At 33.1% G+C, this 24,762-nt stretch overlaps 1 protein-coding gene across 1 annotated transcript in view; it reads right to left on the bottom strand.

Moving 5' to 3' along the window:
- Positions 1 to 210: 210 nt before the first annotated feature.
- LOC145290610 (uncharacterized) overlaps positions 211 to 24,762 on the bottom strand; it is a 50,808-nt gene continuing 26,256 nt past the window's right edge. The window contains exons 2-4 of the mRNA XM_080136498.1: positions 13,839 to 14,236; positions 5,371 to 5,491; positions 211 to 1,658 (exon numbers count right to left, since the gene is read on the bottom strand). Coding sequence (XP_079992624.1) covers positions 744 to 1,658; positions 5,371 to 5,491; positions 13,839 to 14,203 — 1,401 coding nt within the window. The 5' untranslated portion in view covers positions 14,204 to 14,236 and the 3' untranslated portion in view covers positions 211 to 743. The remainder of the gene's footprint in view (positions 1,659 to 5,370; positions 5,492 to 13,838; positions 14,237 to 24,762) is intronic.

Consider the following 24,762-nt stretch of genomic DNA (forward strand, 5'->3'; position numbering starts at 1 on the left):
TTTTTTTTTTCTCAGCATTAACCTCAAAACACCTGGGCAACGCCGGGCACCGATTGCTAGTATTTCGATAAATTAGCACATGTTCTCTACTCGGTCTTGACTAAAGTTATCTGACGGGCTTACTTTAGTGAAACCAAAGTAGTCAATTCTGCATATTTATTTGAATGCATATTGACCTCAGCGTATTTTATGTATGAGCACTTTATTGTATTTCTTTATTTTTGCAGCTCTCTAATTCATTCTTTTTCAGAGAGTTGTCTAATACATTATTGTATGGAATCATTTTTCTAACGGAATAGATTTCCTCTAGTTTTATCGTCTTGATATTTATACTATAAGAATCATCTATTTAAAAAATATTTCATGCATAAGTGCAATGCTTATTGTAAACAATTCATTGAAGACTATGTCCCATTTTACCGATGCTGTGAAGACATTTGGATCCACACTTATTTACCTATTGACATTTGGGAGAATATAATAATCTCGATATGAATTAAACATCGATTTTGTAGTTCATGTTGGTAACTCGTCGTTTTCGGCTTCGTGTTCATAAAGTCAGACATTATTACATCATTACATATAAAATTAAGAACTGTGTATAGCGTTATTCATTTGTGCAAATTGTAATTATTAATTTAGATCTGGTTTAGTTTATCGGATAAGCCATTTTAGGCACACAACACCTATTAATTATTAATTGAACGCGTGTTTCATACTTGATCCTAGCTCGTATAGAGCAGTTAGATCTGTAAGTTTCCTTTATGTACGACGAGTATCGGTCTACCATCACTGAATGTGTTCGAATTGATCCTTGGTCGATGACCCTCGTAGAGTTTCATCCGGTGAGCAGAATTATGGTAAACCTGCTCAATGGGTTTCGAGACGTACGTGTTAACATACTGTATTTGGTGAAAACTGTGGGGGCGCATTTTCGCCCGAGGGTTTTTCTTCGTTGATCCATTTTGCGCATTAATCGACCAGTTATCGAACTTAACCATGCGAGGTGGAACAGCTGGCAGTGTCGTGGCGTCTTCGTTGGCTTTATTGGTCTCTTCGTTGACTGAATCTGTCTTGAGAACTCTCTTCTTCACCACTTGTGCATAGACTGGCTCTTCGGAGGGTTCAGTTTTATTGGGAACTGACTCATTAACTGGGGCAGTTATGTCGGCGGTGTGTTCCGTGGTCGTTTTAGCATTTCTTGGCAGTGTCGATGCTTTCGCTTCTTCGTTTTCTTTATTCGTATGCCGGATCAAACTCGAAGGTGCCCTTCTTTGCATAAAGATAGGCACTTTAGTGTTGTCTGCTGTTCCTGCACGTGTCCGCACAGCTGGTGTTAACGTGCCATCGTTATTGACAAAGTAATATCTGTATCTGGATGGGTTTTTCGATGAAGCGTTGACCACGGTATACCGTCGGTTGTTCTGTTTAGTCACCTCCGTTGCGAACTGATGAACCTTTTCGTGGGCGTCAATATACTCCTGACGACTAATGGTGGCCGGGTGTTTCTTTAGCGTTTTTTGCTGGATTTCATTCACTTCCTCTGCGAGCTTTTTAATATCTTTCGACGTTTCAGTTTTGTTTTCAGTTACGGAAACCGCCACGTTTCCGGATGTTGTGACTGCGTCAGCTTCCATTGTCTTGGGAGCAGGTATTATCTAGTAAAAGACAAGAACAAACAAAAAATATATAACGTGAGAAGACATAAATGGCGCGTTGTAAATAACAGAGTTATATAAGAGTAATAGTGTTTACTCTTCAAAATTATTTCTTTTGCAAGTTTTACATTATGTCAACTTTGACTCGGCCTTTTTATCACGAAACACACACACACACACACACACACACACACATATATATATATATATATATATATAAGTCATGATTTTATATACTATACATATAGTAGTAAGTTATGAAAATATATGGCAATTAATTAGCACAGAATCTTCCAGGTTTCATTCCCGCAGGTAATCGTCAGGCTAGATTGCATTGTATGGAGATGAAACGTGTAAGATTCCGTGTAGCTTAATTACCATATATTTTCATAACTTACTATCTAGCTCTACTCATCTATTGAGCACCGTTGAACTAAAGAGAATCAAGACATCTTACGGTGGAGTGAGCTATGTCGATTCAACTTTATATTAATACAATATATATGTATATGTGTTTACACTTTTATTAAAATTACATTGTGTCATTCCTTGCGTCATTGTTCTTTGATGGGGGTTCTGTGCATGATATATTTCGAACCTTTATTTGCCCATTACGACTAAAAGTTGAACACATATCTGACGAAGGGAATTGTTTTCCGAAACATCATATCCTACGTAACTTTAATCAAGCCACACTGACGCATGTAAAGAATACAATACAATGTTATAAAAATCTAAAATAATGCATACGCTATGGCAATGTCAAACAGCCACCACGTTCCCCAGACTTGACTAGCCACGATTTTTTCTTGTGGGGATATATTAAAGAAAAAGTCTGTTAACAAATCCCAAGCCTTGTATTAATAAGACGTGAATCTGCATAACTCATTTCACAGTTAAGTGTATAGTTTGCTTAGTTTGTGCATATCCATTACACCTCTGAATTTTGCTGCATTTTATTAATTACTTTTATATAAATTCTAAACAATGCTTCAAGCAAGCTATATTAACTTTTTATCATGTATATGTATTTATATATATGTGTGTGTGTGTGTGTGTGTGTGTGTGTGTGTGCGTATCTATATGTATTATACGGCATAATCCCGTTGACACACTGATTCTTGTCAGATCACTGCAGATCCTGACTAATACCAGATGGGTGATCATTTGGAGATTTTAGGCGCTGTATGTGCTCTCTGCTCATCTCATTTGTTTCCAGTCATTTTGAACCTCCACTTGCCATTGATACTTAACGTGTAGTTGGAAATTGCATAACTCTTGCCACAAAAAAAAAATCCACGCAGAGGCACCCTTACAGTAGATATCCATAGTTTGTCAAGACTTAAATAAACTATAATATATATATATATATATATATATATATATATATATATATATATATAGAGAGAGAGAGAGAGAGAGAGAGAGAGATAATATATTCCAAGAATATAAATAAAGGCTTATCAGAATATAAGAAGCTCAAAATGTAAGACTGAAGCATAACATAAAATGAAATTTAAAACAAAATAAAATAAATATAAATGAATTAATTTGTAAGTTCAATAAAGAACAACATCATATAAAAATATAAAAAGAGGGGTTACAAATTATTTTTTTTTTACATTTCCTCTTTAATGTAACTAAAGCTAGATGTCGCATTTCCCTATATCTATAAGTGAGCTCCATTCTCCTTTTCTGATGAGAAGCATTAGGTTTCAAAATACCTAGGTATAAAAAGCGTGTATAACCCTTATTTCTATTAATGTTTTTTCATCATTGAACTGACAAATAAATTCATATATATACCTATATTTATCATTTTGTTTTAAATTTCATTATATATATATATATATATATATATATATATATATATATATATATATATACACACATATATGAATGACTTATATAATAACGTTTTATATACGTTCCAAATAGTTTGTTATCGATTTTATTTAACTCATACATGAGACCTGACAAGTACTACGACTCCGAGTCAAAATGTACTTTGAAGTTATGGTAATAAGTGTTGAATCATACTCTCTAGAGTCTGTTAATTGTGATCTAATTGACACAATTTAATCTCATACTAATCGGAAATGACTTAAATGAAGACATCTACTCACTCTTATGTAAATAGGCTTACCTTACTAGGGAGTCACCGCTTATTAATGCCTGTAAGCTACTCGAGGATAAGGATCAATGAATATTAGTTACCCGGTGAGACAACACCGTGATTATCAGTAATTGTCAAGATTGAGTAAAACTTGATTATCTAAGAACTTATTTACATTGGACTTGAAACAACTTTGATGTAGTCAGCTAATAAGAAGCCCTGCCGTATTGTGTTCGAAAGACGCGATGTTCAAGGGAAAACTTTTGCTCATGGAGGTTTCGTTTTCTTATAGACACAAGTAAGGAGTACGAGAAATTGTTTAGAGTAGTCTAAGTTAGATGAGTGTTTGTTGTAATTTTTTCTTACATGTTCGATCACAGATTGAAGCTCAATTAAAATTCTGCCATGAAAATAACAATAGAGCAGAGATGGATTCGCAATGTCTCTTCTGTGAGAAAGAAGTAGTAGGGAGATTTCGAAGCCAGTTTTGTACTCCGTCAAAGCAGGAAGAGTACTCTGAGCAGCCCCTCGCTAGATGTGAAAAGAATACCCCATCTTAGAACATATTTGATACTTATATAGGTAGGGATTGCGCCATCAGTGAGATGCCTTTTGGAGCGATGGAATGATCTATTTTTTCAGCACCATTGGCAACGGATTTGATGTCGAGTAGATTATCGTTGTTACAACATTACGTAAATCTTACAAAAAGGTTAACTATTCGCAAATGCGTCGCCTTCTATTATATGAACATAAGATTTTTAACTCCCTCACAACAAAAAAATCTCTGGAATTCTACGGCTATCAAGAAGATTCACAGAATTTAAAGTTGCTGTTTTTGTTTAAAATAGATAATATGTTTAAAGAGTTATTAGAATGTGCATTCTTTATCTGAAGTAGTGATTCTCAAATTTATAACCATGGAACGACATTTCAAAACTTTAATACATTGGACATTGGATGGAAATATATTCTGATGTTATTTTAAACGATGAGGAATTGTTCAGCAACTGCAGAACGTAACGTTTTACGGGAATGAAAAAGATTTTTTCTTTATTTAAATCACTCCAGACAATGCATGAAGCCACTTGACGTAAGGAGCTAAAAATACTACTTCAATGTAAAAAAAAAAAAGTAAATTAACTAATGATAAATGTTCTTTGGGTAGATTCCGACTCAGAAAACAGTAAGTTTTCCCTTTGTCAAAAACATCGTTTATGGAATGCGAGTATTAAAAAACAAAAATAAAGGAAACAAGAGTTTAAAATGTACTCAATGTTTACTTTTTACTATTTTGGGTCATGAAAATAATTAATTGATTACAAAACTATAGTAATTTCGCAACAATGTCCCAAAACATTTAACAAAGTACGTATTTGTATCATTTTAAAAACGATATGTGTAAGTTGAGTTCAAGAAAATTGATTGGCAGCAACAATGCTATAAGAACACTTATAAGAACACGTCGCAACAATGCTATAAGAACACTTACCGAACTACGTATTTAAAATATTGTAAGAGCGTTCTGTTTTAATTGGTTCTAGGAAAATTACAGTTTTCATTTTGAATGAGCACACATTTGTTTTTCCTACTAACCTTTTCAGCATCTTTGACGTGACCGTTTGTCTGATTATGAGGTTTGTCATTCGCAACAGAAGTAACTGCTGCCAGTCCATTAGTCGAGTTCCTCTCGTTTGGTCGAAAACTGGTTGGTCTTCTGAAAAAAAAGAAAGAAATCATAATAATTAAACATTTTATTCGCCGAAGAAAGAATTGAGACGAGAAGAAGAGTCAAAACTGGAAGTGTCACTAGGTACCAAAAATGGAATTATATGGAGATTAGTTAAAGAACAATTTTATCAGGGCTGTCTTCCAGAACCCTTACTCTAGCGATCGAAAACCAACGCAGCATATATATATATATATATATATATATATATATATATATATATATATATATATATATATATAGAGAGAGAGAGAGAGAGAGAGAGAGAGAGAGAGAGAGAGATGGGAGAGGGTGATTAAGATAGACATTTGAGATGTTATTTACGAATGCTTTTTATGTTGGTTAAAGGTGACGACTATACACTCGATGATTAAAGGTTCGATCCTTAGTCTGAGGGAGGTGCTAGCCTAGCCGCATTGAAGAGCCAAGATACAGTGAAACATTCTTCTATGGATGACTACATAAGCACCTCTTCTCGGATAGAGAACTGTTGTTGCGAACAGAACAATCTTCCACCACTTTGATGTCCTATTACAATTTTCTGGGATTTTAGCTGGTAAAAATAGCTGCTAATGGGTCAAAATGAAACAAAAATGCTAGTATTTTTTATAAAATCATTGCTCATCACCTTTGTATTTATCTCTACTGGTGTCACTGGAAATTCTTTTATGATACTCTGTCTTGTAATTATAATTTAGGAGAATTATTCCTTATCTCTCAAATCTGTTAGGGTAGCTATAGGCAAATCCTTCCTCTATCCATAAATTGCTAATGAAGGTGTATGGCTGATTGGTAATATAAATCTTCTTCCGTTCACAAAACATTGTTACCGCAAAAATCATGCCAGCGCTTCTTTTTCTATTAGTGCGTAGCGCTTCTCAACTGGTTAAAGTGTATGAGAAGCCTATCGGTTTCAGTGAAACCTCGTCCATTCCGTGTAAAACACATATCCTGCGTAAACTACACGCTACTATTCTATATGAACTTGCATCGGAAGCTACAACGATCTCATGATATGAGAATTGTCTTTATTTTCTCAAATAAGTCTGTCGTCTAAGTCAAGTCTTTATACTTCTTCAATAATTTGTTCAAAGGCGCTCGTAGGTTGTGCATATTTAAAATAAATGTTATAGTAAGTTGCTAACTCAAGGAAACTCTGCAAAGACGATATATTTTCTGGGGTTAACATATTCTTCATCGTGTCTGCTCTCTCTCTCTCTCTCTCTCTCTCTCTCTCTCTCTCTCTCTCTCTCTCTCTCTCTCTCTCTCGATCTCTCTTACTCTGGGTTGTGTTTTTTTCCATTCTTCTCTACTATTCCCCAGGTATTTAATTTGTTGCATAAAAACTCACGTTTTTCTTACTTTGTTTTCAAACCGTAATCTTAAATTATTTATAAATTATTTATAAATGTTTATGTTGCTCCGTAGTTTTATTAATTACTAAGATATCATCTAGATAGGTCGTTGCGAACTCTAGCCAGCGCCATCATTACTCCAAACTATACTCTCTCAAAACACTTTAATGTGAATTTATGCACAATAATTTCGAGCATTTTTCGTCAATTGAGTTCTGCAAATATGCGTTGCGCTTAAACTGTGGCCTACGTAAAGATGGCCGTTGCACTAATGTAACGTAAGCTGCTGATGCCACGGAATAAGGTCTGAAGACATGATCACGTCCTTTCAGAGTATCGAATTTACCAAAATTAAAGTAGCTATTTTCTTTTCCTAAAGACAAGGAATCATTTTCCATTTGAACACACGCAATTAAGAGACATTTTCTTGCCAGGGAAATACAGTACAGGAAGATTTTAAAGTTTATGTTTTTATCAAATTTTGAAATTGAAGAAAGCTACAACGATATGTGCTTTTTTTTTTTTTTAAAGAAATCGTTTTTCAAATTAATTTTTTTAAAAGTTTTTATCATGGTTATTTTTTTTCTCTTGTAACTATATTGATTTTCACTCTTCAGAGCAATGCATTTAAAGTATGTTTTAGTGAAAAAAAAATAATAATAAATCTCGTAGTCGTACACGTAAAAAACATATGCAAATGAAAGCTATGCCGGAAAAATAAATTAGCTGTCTTTATAAACAAGTGAGTACTAGCTATAAAAACAAACTATAGTTGAAGTTCATAAAGATGGAGAATATCTTTTTTCAACAGTTTTCATTTCATCGTTTCACGAGTACAATGTAACTTGCTATGATTTGTTTTTATTATGTCGGTACTTATGCAAAGAAGTTACCGTGTTGAAATGATAACCTTATTATTTAGAAACCTATTCTTAATATAGGGAGATGTTTAGTAATTATTCTGTACTAATTTCATTTGGGCAAACTTCCTAACATTTTCGATTTGGACGCATTTAACGATTCTGATATAATTCTTTTTTTTTTTGTTTGTTTGTTTTACTTTTTATTCTGCAATGCGTACTTTTATGTTCTATGTGGTGGCATTTAAAGCCGCTTTATATGGACAATCTCTGTTCCAATACATCTGCCCGCAACTAAAATATGCTTTAAGTTATAACTTTGCTTTTAACTATCAAATTTACTGGTGAAATTATTTTTTCTTGTTGCAGATTTTTCTCATGTGGTCACTCAAGACTGTTCAGTATACTTCGAATCTTGATGACCACTAATAAATCTTTGATATTCTTTTGTTGAGGTGTTTATTCTGGCTTATTTTCCAGTTTGTTAAAGATTCTCCTGTGAATTTCAGAGTCTCTGTTCGACACCAATCCTTTTGCACATACAAGATATCTGAAGTTACTAACACTTAATTACGATAACCTGAAGTTATTACAATGCTTATATACTATGCTTGTAAAAGTCGCAGAGCTTTCATTAGCCTTTCTTATAAGGTTTAAACATTCATACCTCTTGTGAAAAAGAGATGTTTTTAAACTAAATAATTTCGTCACCAATTGCATGGTCTACTGGAGCTTTGAGGTTAAATGTAATTTACAAATTCTGTATGTTCTACTGTGCACAATTTAGTTTTAACATTATGAACTATATATGCCTTCATGACACCTGAAATACGAGACAAAAGTAACCTTATCATCCGGATGGTACTTAAAAATTTTAATGGCGTTCCAAATTGTATTCTGAAAGAACGCACTTTTATCTGTGCCATTTTTTAACTTATTTGACAATTCATATAATCTGTTGAGTCCGAATGAACATCTCATGAAATATTTTATTTTGTCCAAGTTTTTCTTTCGGTAATTCTAATCTTTTTACTTTAATTTTATTTTGGTAGGATGTTTGTTCTGCCTGTCAGCTAGTTAATCATTTTGCTGATGCTTAAAATATTTCATTATATGCGCGTGCGCGTGCGCGTGTGTGTGTGTGCGTGTGCGTGTGCGTGTGCGTGTGTGTGTGTGTGTGTTTCTTTTCAGTCCACATAATTCGTCGTTTTTATTTACCATAAGTTCGTAATCTCTCGGTATAAAGAGGAAAAATATAATACGCCTATACAAACTTATTTACTTTGTTTATGAATCAACGAAAGAAAATATACTTTTTTGTATTTTCTTTTTCTTTCGCTATTGAAACTTGACTTTTCAAACTTTGTTTTGAAACTAATTCAAAACGTCATTTTTTCTTTTCGTGGTGGTGAAGTTTTTTGGGGTTTTTTTTTGGGGGGGGGGGTTCGCAGAATTAACACTTTGTAAAAATTTAATATTCTGTAAACCTCCTATCCTTTTGTTAAACAAATAACAAAGAAGGCCAGTAAACTCTTTTTTTTAACAAAATCAAACGATTCATTTGTACACACAAGTCCGGTTTTTCTATTGCTAGTGTTTGTACGTCTCGTTTATTTTTCACATTTTGAATTAATTCGAATTTCTTTTCATCAAGTCGTGCGACATACGTTCGAAAGAAGTATTGGACTGAATAAATTCGTGTACAGAGGCTTGTGAGATTTTCTCTCGCTCTGTGTGGCTCAAATTTGGATGACGTACGAGTAAATTCTCAACATTAGTGTTGTGATAATGTAAGTCTCGAATTGCTTTTCACGACTGCTATCAGCCTGCATGCTGGTAAAAATCAAGACAAATGGTGGTAAAGTTAATCAAGCTTATTAACAAAATTATGTTATAGAAGTAAGCGTCATGATTCTATGACCATAACTGCCACCAATAATGATATTTACTTCCTTTCTACCGCAGGAAGATGTAATACTGGATAGGAAGATGAGGATAATCTAGTCAGCGTCCCTAAAGAAGGAGGTATTGTGGCTTAGTAAAAAGTAAGTGACAGCACCGACAGTATTCTGCGGTCTACGCCACAGGCAATAAGCAATAAACTTACTTAATTATATTAAAGTGCTACTTTTTATGAGGATATCCCAAGGATAATGTAAACATGATCTTTAGGATACCCTCGTAAAAAGTAGTGCTTTAATAAGACTAGAGTCAATCGATGATTTGAAAAATGAAATTCAAATACAATGTCTCACAATTCTAAATGAATTGTTTAGCAATAGTGGGAAATCCATTGTTGAACGTTATCAGCTGTGTTTGGAAAATGAACGAATTATCAATTTATTAATTTCAATTATCAATTTATTTATTGTAATTATCAATTTATTTATTTTATTTATCAATTTATTTATTTTATTTATCAATTTATTCATTTTAATTATCAATTTATTTATTCAATTATCAATTCATTTATTTCAATTATCACTATATTTATTTTAATTATCAATTTATTTATTTCAATTATAAATTTATTTATTTTAAGTATCAATTTATTTATTTCAATTATCTATTTATTTAATTATCAATTTATTTATTTTAATTATCAATTTATTTATTTCAATTATCAATTTATTTATTTTAATTATCAATTTATTTATCTTATTTATCAATTTATTCATTTCAATTATCAATTTTTTTATTTCAATCATCAATTTATTTTAATTATCTATTTAACTCCTTAGGAGTGTATGTTTGGTAGGATACATGAACTTACACACAAGAAATGCATGAGTATTAGAAGGTCAATGAATGAGTACATCTTTTTTGAACAACCGGTATTAGGTTGGTGCAAAAATAATTTGCCCTCGTACTCCTTTCATAGTAAACTTCTCGTGTGGTTTTGCGAGGATCGGCTTCAATTAAGGCTTTACAATGTTCGTTATCAACCACAGTCGACCGGTCCCGACCGGTCCCGACCGTCTTCATCTTCGAGGCTCTCATCACCATTGCGAAATTTCTTGAACCACCGTTGTGCCACACGTTCGTTAGTGGTTCCTGAGCCAAACGCATCATTGATATCACGAGCTATATCGGCATGTTGAACTGGAACAAGAAAATCGCGCGGATTTGAATTTTGTTCGTGCTGTCGAAAAGCCTGCGAATGGAATTACACGATTCGATAAAGTGAAAAAGGCGCTTCAAAATTATATAAAACATGGCTATATATATCAGCGAATTAGTTCAGAAATCTATATATCTATAAAAGTGAAAATGTGTGTGTGTATGTGTGCGCGTGCGTGTGTGTGTGTGTGTGTGTGTGTGTGTGTGTGTGTGTGTGTGTGTGTGTGTGTGTGTGTGTTTATACTTCCCTACTAAATAACTCTGTCAATGTTTGGTCTACAGACTCAAAATTTTATATACGGGATATTGAGATTTAGGAAAATCTTTTTAATCAGGTTTCAACCAAAAATTTTGCTGTTCAGGGGTCAAAGTTTAACGATTTGCCATTTGAAAACTCTATCAAACTCCTCAGCCAATTTTCAGTCTAAATACTTGAATTTTTGTATATAGTTTACTTGGATATGAATCTGACTTTATAATTTGATTTGGGCCAAAAACAATAATTACTTAAGGGTCATAATTGGGGTCAAAGTGAAAATAAAATTGACCTCTGCGGTCTCTACGAAATTACTTAGCCAATTTTTCGTATAAACATTTGAAATTTTACATAAAGTGTATTCAGACATATGGCAAGCTTTTGAATCGGCTTTTGGCCGAAAGGTTGCCTGTCAAGGGGTCAAAGTTTTAAAAAATGTTACCTTTGCTATCTCTAGCAAATTATTATGCCAATTTTTGGTCTAAATATTTGAAATTTACATAAATGGTATTCAGACATGCAGCAAGCTTTTTAATCGGTTTTGGGGCGAAAATTTCACTACCAAGAGGTCAGAATTGAAAGAGTTGACCTTTGCGGACTCTATCAAACTTCTCCGCCAATTTTGGGTCTAAACACTTGAGATTTTAGATGCAAGTTACTTGGAAATGGGTCAAACATTTAAATTAGATTTGAGCCCAAAACAATAAATGTTTAGAGGTACAAGATTGGGGTCAAAATTAAAAAAAAAAAATTAACCTCTGCTGTCTCTACTAACTTTTCTCTATGGTAGTTAAAGAAGCCTATTATGAAGAAAGGCATTACGGTACATATGCACACTTTTTAATATATACATATGCATATAAAGTTATGAACAGTACATAAGGCCCGAGCAAAGCCGGGCTGAACTGCTAGTCATATATAAAAGTAAAATATGTGAAAAAACGATATTGTTTTGCACCAACCTAATATAACAAAGTTGTGTTTTCTTTGTAAATAAATAGAAACAGAGGTTTTTAATATGAATATCAATACATAAAAAATTCATAGGACTATATATATATATATATATATATATATATATAAGTGAAAGTGTCTGTGTGTGGGTGTCTGTGTGTCTGTGTACATTTCCCTACGCAATAACTCTGTCAATTTTAAGCCTACAGATTCGGAATTTGATATACAAGGTACTGAGATTTGGAAAAATCGATGTGATTGGTTTTCGGAACGAAATTTGGCGATTAAGGGGTCAAAGTTCAACGATTTGATCTTTGAGAACTCTACCAAACTCCTCCTACAATTTAGGGTCTAAACACGTGAAATTTTAGATAAAGGTTCCTTGGACATAGATCTAACTTAATAACTTTATTTGCGCCCTAAACAATAAATTTTAAGGGGTCATAATAGGGGCTAAAGTTTAAAAAAATTGACCTTTTTTTTGTTTTTGTTTTGCTCAGCATACACCTCCAAACACCCGAGCAACGCCGGGCACCCATGCTAGTATATATATATATATATATATATATATATATATATATATATATATATATATATATATATTTATTTATTTCGACGTCTTCTCTTCGTTCAGTTTCAAGAGACACTAGATACTCCCTGTAAGAGTAGCTGCGCGCGTAATTGTGAGGTAGGGGTTGCACAATCTACAACCACACCTCTCCTGAATCGGAACTGCTTAAGTTCAGTAGCAAGGAGAAGTGCTAGACTAATGGAAACAATGATGATATCAGCGGAATGCACAACAGCACCTGGAATTCCCATATGGTCTCCCATTTTTGTACTGCCCAGGTTTAACGTATCTTATATATACATAGTACATATTTATTAGTACATGATAGATAGATAGATAGATAGATAGATAGATAGATAGATAGATATCATGGAGTGATTTTTTTTACATGAGTGTCACCACTTTTCAAGGCCCAGAGGCCACTCGAGGATAAGGGTTAATAGGTATACATTAGTCATTGTGATTTTAGCATAGTAAACAGTGGGAATTTTGTAACTTGGATTACTTAGGGGGACGATTCAATTAGAACTTGTTCACATTGGACTTTTTCTTTTTTTTTTCATAGGTATCAACACATTATCAAGGCCAAGAGGCCACTCAAGGATAAGGGTTAAAGAGTGTACAGTAGAAATTGGACAATATAATAATCATTAGTAATGAAAATTTGTTAAATTTGATAACTTATATGGAACGGCTCATCAAGAACTTATTTAAGTTAGACTTGAAGACAACCATATTGTAGTCAGCGAATGATATATAGTAAAATTGTACACCTATAAACAAAAATAGTTTTATGGCACCTAAAATTAATATTGGAATCATCCGTGGATAATTACGTCGTAACATTCAACTAAATTCTTCTGGAGGTTGAGGTTCAATCCTGAGTGCGAACGATACTTAAAATACAATTGCAAATTATTTAGAACTTCTAACTGACGGAACGAGAGCATACTACACGTGTGGATTAAATAAAGCGTTCCGTTCGAAATTTCGTGCTGATTCCCGAGTTTGATAGAAAGATTCATGAGTTTCAGAAGATACACTTGAAGAAAGTCGGAAGTTATATCAATCGAAACGTTGTTAAAATAACACCCAAGATGAGAAACGTAGTCTGAACATATCAAATAATACGAATAACAAAATAACTTTGTAATTCTGAAAATTCAAACGAACAAACAAATAAAGATGTTTTATAACAAAAACTCGAAATAACTCTTACTTGTAAGTCAGTGTCCTATAATAATTGACGATCCCAATGGCGTTCATCTCCTTATCGCAACGAATGACAACGACTTTCAGCAAACTGCCACTTGGTCCGGGCATTACACAGAAGAAACACATGGGGAATCTAGGATTGGTGAACATGTTTTTGATTAACGTTAGCGGTGTTTTTTGTTCCGATCCAAACTTCGGAATTGCTGTTATCTTGGTCAGTTTCAAGCCATTCCGGTCTAACCTGACTTTCACCTTTGTCCCAGTACCGGTATCCAACATTGTTTTGAGCTGCTCATAAATGTTTATTTCCTCAACGAAAAACCACGTCCCCACCTGTAACGCTTTGAACTGGACCACATCGTCACCCATAATCACTCTTCGGCTTCAAAGTCAGCAAGGTTGCTATTAAAGAAAAAAAAAATTAAAATTATTTATTTTAGCATTTGTTATTAATTTCATTTTTATATAAATCATCTCAACTATAAATCAAATAAATGTTCAAGAATATGCAATATAAACGCTTTTACTATTTATGTACGACAAATTTAGACATGACAGACAAATCTAGGCACGACAAATAACTCCTGCTGTATTTTGTTTTGTTTTTCGCTAAAATATCTTTTTAAAAAAATAAGCGATTTTTTAGACTTGGGTCGGGGGGTGGATAATATGTAAAAAATAATACGAGTCAAACATAAAAGAAAATTAGATTTGTTCGCTTGATTAAAATCATAAATATATTGTTCTTTTTGTTTGTTTGTTTGTTTGTTTGTTTGTTTGTGTTTTGTTTGTGTTTTGTTTGTTTGTAATAGTTAAATGTGTGTGTTTTTATAGCACATGTTTATCAGGGAAATGGTAAGGAAAATTAAATATATCAATAAATTATTTAATTTCCTCCAATTCTTATAATTCTTACAAAGCTTTTTAACGAGAAAAAAACAGCATGTCAATGCGTCTACATTAAAATCGGTTACTTCTTGTAAATCGAATGACGTGCCTAGACATCACACGGATAGAAAATCACTAGGAGCAATTTGTCGCGTCTTAATTTGCCGTGTCTTAATTTGTCGTGTCTTAATTTGCCGTGTCTTAATTTGCCGTGTCTTAATTTGCTGTGTCTTAATTTGTCGTAAAACACCAAAATAAACATGCAGAGGAGATCCTAAATATTTCGCCGTAAATCCTCAGTAATCCTTCTAAATTCGTTTGTGATCAGTATTTCTGGATTTATCCAGTTTATTCAGACGGTATTCTCTGTCCATGTTTCTTCTCGGCGGAACAGTCTGTCAGGACATTCGACAATCAGTCTAAGAGAGTATTTCGTTCTTGAATAGGAGATGACCCTGCATCTGTCGTATGGTTCTGCATAGCTCTAAGAGATTCCACATTGTCAGATCCTAATCGTTCGAGACACTCATACCGTAAAATGCCGATAGGACTGCTGGGGAATTTTTGTTGGCCAGAGTGCGTTTCACCTTACATGACATTGGATCTCACCTCCTTGAAAAGTAATTTCATTTCACTTAAATGTTAATTACCGGTGTCCGAGAGTAAAAGTGTTAGCCCGCAAAACCAAGTTTGGCTTTATTGACTAGATTCGAATCTCCCGATCAGCAGTAATCATCACTTCCTACACTGATGATTGAATAAGTATAAAACACTAGTGTCTGTATAAATAAAATTGTAAACATTTATTTTTAAATATTATATATATATATATATATATATATATATATATATATATATATAGAGAGAGAGAGAGAGAGAGAGAGAGAGAGAGAGAGAGATAAATAGATAGATAGACAGATATATAGATATAAATGAAAGACGAATTCGCTATATTCCAAGTTTATATTTTATTTATTTTCAACAATCTTTCTTCCATTGAGGTACATTTTACAGATCCGTTTCGTTTATGCGGAAGAATCAAATATATTTATGTTTATATTGAGCTTTTCATTTCTGTTATAATATTTAACAAATATAGGGATTCTAAGCATAAAAGGATTGGTATACACCAAGAATTAAATATAATCGCAAAAGCGTTTTTTTTCCAAAACGTGTGTGTGTGTGTGTGTGTGTGTGTGTGTGTGTGTGTGTGTGTGTTTACTTTACTCAGAATAAGCTTTTTTATACGAGAAACAGTTTTCACTTGGTGTAAAGGCAATACTCTTAGGCTAAGAAGTAGAGCTAAGAGTATATAAACAATGAATACGTATTTCTCCTACTGTTAAAGCGAGTTTATCGGCGTATAAGTAAAATACCGAACACTGCTGGTCATGGTTGCAAGTCTCCGAGCGTTGAAATTTCGGATCCCCACATGGATACACTTGCTACGTCTAGTCAGACTGATAATTTGTGATATGACAAGACAACTTTTGGCTACACATTTACATTTAGTTTCAGCTATAGTAGAGTATCACCGACACAAGTTTTGTTTTTTTTACAGAGGATAATGAACATTTTCTGAAAGACCTTTGATCACATGGTATGGGTTCTATTCAGGTATGTATTTATAATGTACAAAGTGGAACAATAAAATTTATGCTATAGAAAAAACGACATGATTTCATTTCCGTTTAATGAGAACCGGTTTTCGTTTTCTTTTTTTTTTTTTTTTGTCAGACCCTCTACTAGTTGGTCAGTTGTGTACATATCCCAAGAGCGATAGAAGCCTTCTATCATGTCTGAAAGTGACACAATGTTCAATGAGCGAGATCGGAGATGCGCCGCTGTACAACTCATGCTGTCTACCGATCCAAGTTATGACAGTAGTATCATTGCCAACACCCTCAAAATGCATCTCTGGATTGCTATGAATAACAGGGATGTACTCAGGGTGATGAAAACAAAGTTTCCGGCCAAGGTTATGGTCTTTGGTGTGGTTTCAAGGGAGGGCCACATCATGCCACCTTACAAGTCGAAGTCGGCTTAAAAGTCAACACCAAAGTGTACCTGGATTTGCTGAAGAGTATTTTGATTTGCTGGTGCAATCAGGTGGACGCTGGCAAACCCTAGGAGTGGAAGCAGGACTCGAGTCCAAAGAGATTAAGGCTTGACCTCAGAAGGAGTGCAAGCCTTTGTACCTTTCTCTCTCCGATCTGAACCCGCTGGATTACTTCGTTTGGTCATATGTCGAGAACATCACCCATATGATCTATGCGTGTGTGTTTTTTCTATGGGTAAATTTGTGTCTGTGTTTGTTTAAATACTATACCCTTAGGATGTTATATATATATATTCAGAATGGCGTCCGTTTTCTTCACTTCAATAAAATTTAGATTCAGAATGGCATCCGTTATATATATATATATATATATATATATATATATATATATATATATATATATATATATATATATATATATATATTCAGAATGGCGTCCGTTTTCTTCACTTCCATAAAAAAATCTTTTTGTCATATCGCACCAAAAATTAAAAATTCGTGGGTTTATTTTCGTAGAACGAAGACAAAACAAAGCACAGACGTAACTGGGTTTTATCTCATTACTTTTTAAACTTTATTTTGTCATATCGATAAATATGCATCGTCATTTGTTTTGTACAATGGAAACAAAACAAACACAAACGTAACTGAACTTGTTAAGGCGAGAACATGGTCAAAAGGAAATAATTCTCTCTTCTGTAAAGACAGAGTTGCCTCCCCTACTTTAACTCTGATATAACAGTTATCGCGTATGCATCTGTTTCCTTTCGGCTGTTGTCGTTCTACGAAAATAAATCACAATCAATAAGCAATAATCGGGACCGAAATCAAAACTTATGAATGGAGACGCTCTGATATTATTGAAGCTCTTTTCTTAAAACTGCAAAATATTTCTCTAAGCTAGCAGAGACACCCAGCGTAGACCGGTCATAAAGTACGCTTAAACATGATATTTTAATTCTTGCATATTTCCCATATATTATCGATTTTTATATATGATAAAGTTGCGATTTCAAAAAGAAAAAAATATATCCATATAACTTGGGTGCATCAGCTTGAATTGAAACTGAGAGCTACAATTATAATTTGCTGATTTCTTTCTGTCCCCTGACGAGAAGAATAGCAAGAATAGCATTCTTTGAAACTCCGCTGAATAAGGACTTTATAAATTGTTTTATGGAGTATTCAGTCGAACAATAAATTTGATTGTAAATTTCAACTTACAGTTTTAATTTCTTTTCTTTTATAATAAGCTCTACTCTCTACTGTGTGTGTATTGATATTTTCTATTTCGTTGGTATTAAAATATCTATATATAAATACTATTTATATTAGATTGAAGTTTACTATTGCTTATATCAGGTAAACATTGAATCTCCTTTGATTTCTTTATTTTTTCATATATATATATATATATATATAACTTGAGTTCCTTCAGCTATAATCGAAACTGAAACGAAAACTTATGAAGAATTCTTGATAAAATTATTTAGAAAAAAATAAATGACATGAGTGCCACGAGCTATAATCGAAACCGGAACCAAAACTTATGAAGAATTCTTGGTAGAATTATTTATTACAAGAAATGGAAGTCCATAACAATTAAACGACTCGGATGTAAGTGTTACACAGAAAATAAATAACACACACGCTATCGTATTAATATATAGATATTATTTTATTTTCGTAGAACGCCCTCCTTCGCTTCGATACTTTTGACATATCGCAGCATACAATAAACATTATGATTTATTTTCGTGGAACGACAACAGCCGAAAGGAAAAAGATGCCATTGGATTTTAATTCATTTTCTCTTTTAAATTAATCGCCTTTTAGATTTAATTCTTATCTATTAAACTTTATATCTATTACAGACACACATGAGGAACTCTCAAACAAGGAAATATTAGAGACTAGCCTGAGTGCCCGGCGTTGCCCAGGTGTTTGGAGGTGTCTGTTGAGCAACAACAACAAAAAGGAAAATTGCGAGCGCAAAAAAAAGAAGTAGCAGACAGGCAGGCAGGTTCGAACCCATATGAACTATTGCTCCCATCGCCAAACCGGGAGTGACGTATGTTTAAATTAAGGCTAGACAATTGAAAAGGGGCGATGACTTTCGAAAAAGCAGCCCCTCCCTGTAGAAAAGTGGCTAATTGAGGGTGAAGGAATTAATGTTTGTGGCCAATTTTTCGATATTTGTCGTTCGAAAGTTCGAGCTTCAAAATAGTACCGATCTTGTGAAAATCCGTCACCTCTGTCGAAAGTTTTGCAAGACATACATACACACGTACATACATACATTCATACATATATTTATATTATAGATAATAACTAAATTTATATTATAGATAATAACTAAAATCGAATACTTTCTACGTTTGAAAATACTATTTATAAGTTTTAACCTTTCTTTTTTAAAAAATGCGGAGCTGATACTTTTTCTAACGGAAATTTTAGTGCTGACAGCTTCATTTTTTTTCATCATCTAGGAGGAGAAGTAATACTTCATACTGTACGATTTTGTTGTTGTTGTTGTTGTTGTTGTTGTTGTTGTTTTTCATTTGTGATCACTTCAGAAAAAATACAATTTCAATAACTGACGAGACGAAAATAGGAATTACGTTTTTGTGGCCAACACACTGAAATAACTGATATAAATTATATAAAATGTTCCAGTTCAAATGTACATGCAAAACAAGATTCCAGGTTAATTTCCCACTGGGAAACACACGTGGGGTTAAACATAAAAAATTGAAACAATAAAATAAGCAAAGATAAAAGAAAGCTTAGCAATTTTATTAGTTTTTATATCTCTTTGGGCAACGCCGGGAAACGAGTCCTGCTAGATCTACTTGTATACTTTTGTTTTATGGCTCAGCTGTGAACTAAAAATATCGAATCCAATTTAAAAAAATAAACAGAACTTTCTATCAGGTTCTTCTTTTCATGTTTGCAGTCTTTGGCGCTGGTATATTAATAACCCTTGCTCCTTTTAGAAAGAAAAGAAATATTTTCGTTGACGTGGGTTACTGGTATTTGTTTTGTTTTAGTCAACAAAACGTTTCAATTTGCCCGCCCGATCAGCTTCGTGCGTAACTAAACAAATGTTGAATAGGGAGTCGAACTAAAAGGACATTGTAAAGATTTGTCATCGTCAGAACTGACACGATCATTGCGATGTGGTTGATCGACATTTTGAAGGGCATTTTTTTCGATATGTAAAAAAACGCGTCTCAAATTATTCGGAGCGTAATTTAATAATGCATACTACGTATCCCTTTCAATAACTTATATCGACATCTTAGAGAAAAACTAACATTGTTCGATATATATATATATATATATATATATATATATATATATATATATATATATATATAGATAGATAGATAGATAGATAGATAGATAGTAAGATATAAAATATATATGGCAATGAAGCTACATAGAATATTCCGCATTTCATCCACGCTAGGATACATCAGGCATAAGCTTGATGAATCCTAGTGTGGATGAAACGCGGAATATTCTGCCATATATATTTTATAACTTACTACCTAGCACTACCTACGTATTGAGCACTGTTGAAGTAAATACTTAAAGTTTACGCATAAATTTATACTTTTGTATATTAATTAATGTGATTAAATGAAGTAGTCATATATATATATATATATATATATATATATATATATATATATATGATATATATATGATATATATGCATATAGAGAGAAATAGATAGATAGATAGATAGATAGATAGATAGATAGATAGATAGATAGATAGATAGATAGAAAATCATACAAGAATAAAAGTATAAAAGTCCGTTTTCAGTATTAAAATCTATTTGTGATACAGTATACCTTTTATTTACATTAACCAAATTGTGACCCAACAAATAAGCAAATAGGCAGGAATACGACTTTATTATAATAGATTCTAGTAATATATTTAGATAAACAACGAGTCCGAGAACTCAGAAAACATGATTGCTTCATTTTTCGTCATTTCTGACTAAGGTATACACTAGTATTTTGCGTGGATGTGTTTTGTCGCTACCTTGATTTCAATTTAATCTGGCCATATATATATATATATATATATATATATATATATATATATATATATATATATATATATATATATATATATATATATATACTAGCAGGAAGACCTGATTGAATGAGGATCAGTGAATTTTCCACACTTCCAATATTATTATTGTGATTGAAATCGCTGAAATCGCCCATTTTTCAATCGAATCGATTGATTAATTGATTTAATCGGATACCCACTGCGGTGCATCCGGATTCAGCTTTAGATTCCTTACCGCAGTGACTTAGTCCATAATACATTGTAGTCTACATTGCACTGTAGAGAACCTACTATCGATTTTATAATTTTTTTTTATAATGGCTTTAATTTTAAAACACAAAATTAAAGTATCATAGTTCAATCGTGATCTAAACAGAAACATTCATCTCGAATGCGCCCCTGTCCTATCACAGAACTTGCTGTTGATTTTATAAGCCAGGTCATTCTGCTTTTCGTTGATAAAATTTCTTAAATGCACTTGTGATATTAACTTACATTAAAATCGGACTGTTCCTTTTTTTTCATCTGAGTTTTTCGATTATTGATTAGCGATTTTCGGTATTTATCGACAACATTCTGATACAAGACCTGTCTAAAACACTCCCAGACACAATATATTTGTGTGAAATTTTAAAATAATCGGCCCGGATACTTCAGAGTTCATAGGGATCAAACTCACACTGTGCCTTTATAAATATACTAGCAGTTCCACCCGGCTTTGCTCAGGCCCTATGTATTGTCCATAATTTTATAGGCATATGTATATATTAAAAACTGTGAATATGTATGGTAATGCCTTTCTATATAATAGGTTTCTTAACTACCATAGAGAAATGTTGGTAGACTGCAGACGTTAAGTTTTTTTTTTAACTTTGACCCCAATTTCGAACCCCTTAACTTTTATCGCTTTGGGCTCAAATCAAATTTAAATCTCTACGGTTTCAGGTGAGAATTGTTTAATTCTACCCAAAGCTGGCCAGAAGCTTACTTGGCCAAAAACATGGTGAGACGACAACTACGGAAAGCAGTGGATGCAGTCAGGAGATTCAGAGTTCCTATCTCGTCGCGGTTACCACCTGACGAAGGCCAGAGGAATAGTTGGCCGAAACGTCGTGAAACAACTAAGAAAAAATGAGGATAATAGTCCGCAATAAATAAATAAAAAATTAATAGCAGAAATTTATTAAAATATAAATGTAAATTGCTAAAACATTTCTTAAAACATTATGTTCATTAATTTTCACCAGAGGTAATTTAAGTAAAATCTATTTGTTTGTCAGTTTTATTTCTAACACACACATATATATATATATATATATATATATATATATATATATATATATATATATATATATATAAGATATGTATACACAAATTAGAATTAATAAATTTACTAATTTTTATATAGAACATTTTGGTAGAAGATTCATAAATTAATTAAAATTATTAGTACGAATAGTTGGATTTAATAACTGTTTGATAAAAATTCAATATGGCGTAATGAAAAAATATAGAGTTATTGGAAACTTCTCTTCCAATTGTCGAATCTTAATCATGTCAAATCACACTTCATTTCCTTTTGACAGATTGATTGTTGCTATTTCTTCTGATGAGTTAAGGGCATAATAGATTCACTGATTGATATAATGATTAAGTGATTGATTTTGTGCTACGAAACAGATACTGTCAAGAATTGTATGTCCTGAATTAAAGGAATAAATTATAAGATGGTCAACATCATGAACTTTGGAGTATAAATTTTGTCATTTATTCTCTCTCTCTCTCTCTCTCTCTCTCTCTCTATATATATATATATATATATATATATATATATATATATATATATATATATATAAACCTTTTACGACTCAAACTCAGGTTTCAAGATAAATAACTTTCTTTGTCTTTCCATATAGAGCATAGATGTTAAGACGATTTGACGGGCCAACTTGTGCATCTTGGAAAAACATGGTTCGTGCAATTGTAACTCAGCCACTTTAGTATATCCCCTAAAATTTGTGTATGTACATTGTAAAGCATATTCTAACTCGTAACTGCAACTTTTGGGAACTAAACAACATCTCCTTTCTTATTAATGTTTCAATGCTTTTACTACTCAACGGGTACCATGTCATTGTTATGTATGTAAATTTCTAACAGGCCTTTAATTCGTGCATAGTTCATCAACAGACTATTTGAGGTGATATGCCAGATTGATAAATTTGTTTGGGTATATTTTACTGTTTCCTTGAATCTGTGACGGTGAAATGGAATAGTATAATTATACGTGATCGTGTAACTGTATAAAGAATTTCTCGCTGCTGCTGATAACGTGATGATCCCGATTGGTTGATAGTTTTAATACTACTAAAACATTAGTTTTAGAGTCATCAATTGATACTAAAAAAACTAGAGGAATTACTAAATGGCATTTTGGGGAAATTTCGGATGAATTACTTAACACCAGTTTATTATTATTTTTAGAGTTGAATTGAGAAAGGTGATGCCCGACCGACCGTCTGACTGAAGCAGCACTCACCCTAAGTGAGTTGAACCGATTGAGCCCGAAGGAGGAGGTTTAATAGGAATGTCGAATTTACAGGGGTTCCCCAATCGCCGTCAGTGGAGATGACGACGTTAGGTTTTTGTAGTTCTTGTACATCTCGACGTCCTCCTACATACAGCACTTGGTATTCCGAAATAGACACCCATCTCATACTGATCAGGATCAACATTCGGTGGTGTAACGGGAACCGATGTGTCAACGTGATTTTCCCGTAAATTTGCTAAACTTTTATGATTAAAATTATTGCTCACAGGAATCAAGAGAAGTTTCTATTATATTCACATGAAGTGGTGTAGTGGTTACCGCCTTGTGTGTGTGTTTTTTGTTTTGTTTTGTTTTGTTTTTTTGTTTGTTTTTGTTTTTTTTTTTTTGACATAGCATACAAAATTTCAGTTTCGTCAGAGATGCTGTATTATTTTCCCTAAACTCTTAAACAAGATATGAATTCATGCTATCACTTAAGCTGTATTCTAGCCTAGACTGTATTCTCAAACTTTCTCAATCTACGAGATCAATTCATCTCTGAAATAAGCGTTAGCTGTCACGTTGCATATATCGTGCACCTGTTTTACTTCCCTGACGAGGAGGGTGGATCATTGTATCTATAATGCACCATTTTTTAAAAATAAATGCACATGTCGAGATCGTCTGATAAACTTGACTGTCATCCCAATGAACAGGGGAATATCACGTGTGTCTACGCACGTACAAGTGAATAAATGCATGCGTACATGGGCGTGTGTCACCTTTTTACAACAAAAAAGAACGGAGAAATGTGTTGAATCATTCTTTCACGCATCGACAACTCCCTAGATACCTGTTACCCCGAAGAAAACCAGCCAAACAGCTTCGGGAGTTATTGATTAGGTTTTAAAGAAATACATAAAATGAAGCCATGCGAATAGAAAAATATGCCTGAAACAAAAGGCCAAAGTGTTTGCACCGTCGCCGGATATTACTTGTTTTTCTTTCTGATAATAAAATGTATGAAGTACATTTGAGAAATCGTTCTAAAAAGTGTGATTTCATAATATGATAAATAGCACTCGGAGATGGTAAAACTCCACTAACACCCATCAGTATCCCAGCCTAATCCACTAAGTAGCATTTAACTTGCATCACTATTTATTTCGTCAAAAATAAATTGTTATATTTTACGGCATATCAACCTTTCCAATTTGTTTAATAGCGAATCTTATTATTTTGGTAAAAGCCTGTAAGCTTCAATGTCTTAATATTTCCACATGTTTATTAATGGCGTACGCTTTACCTAGTGATTCATAAGAGAAATGTATGTATTAGTGATGGGACGATTCCAGT

This window comes from Euprymna scolopes, chromosome 2 (genome assembly GCF_053919585.1).
Source record: "Euprymna scolopes isolate OS-2025 chromosome 2, ASM5391958v1, whole genome shotgun sequence".
NCBI classification, from domain to species: Eukaryota; Metazoa; Mollusca; class Cephalopoda; order Sepiida; family Sepiolidae; genus Euprymna; species Euprymna scolopes.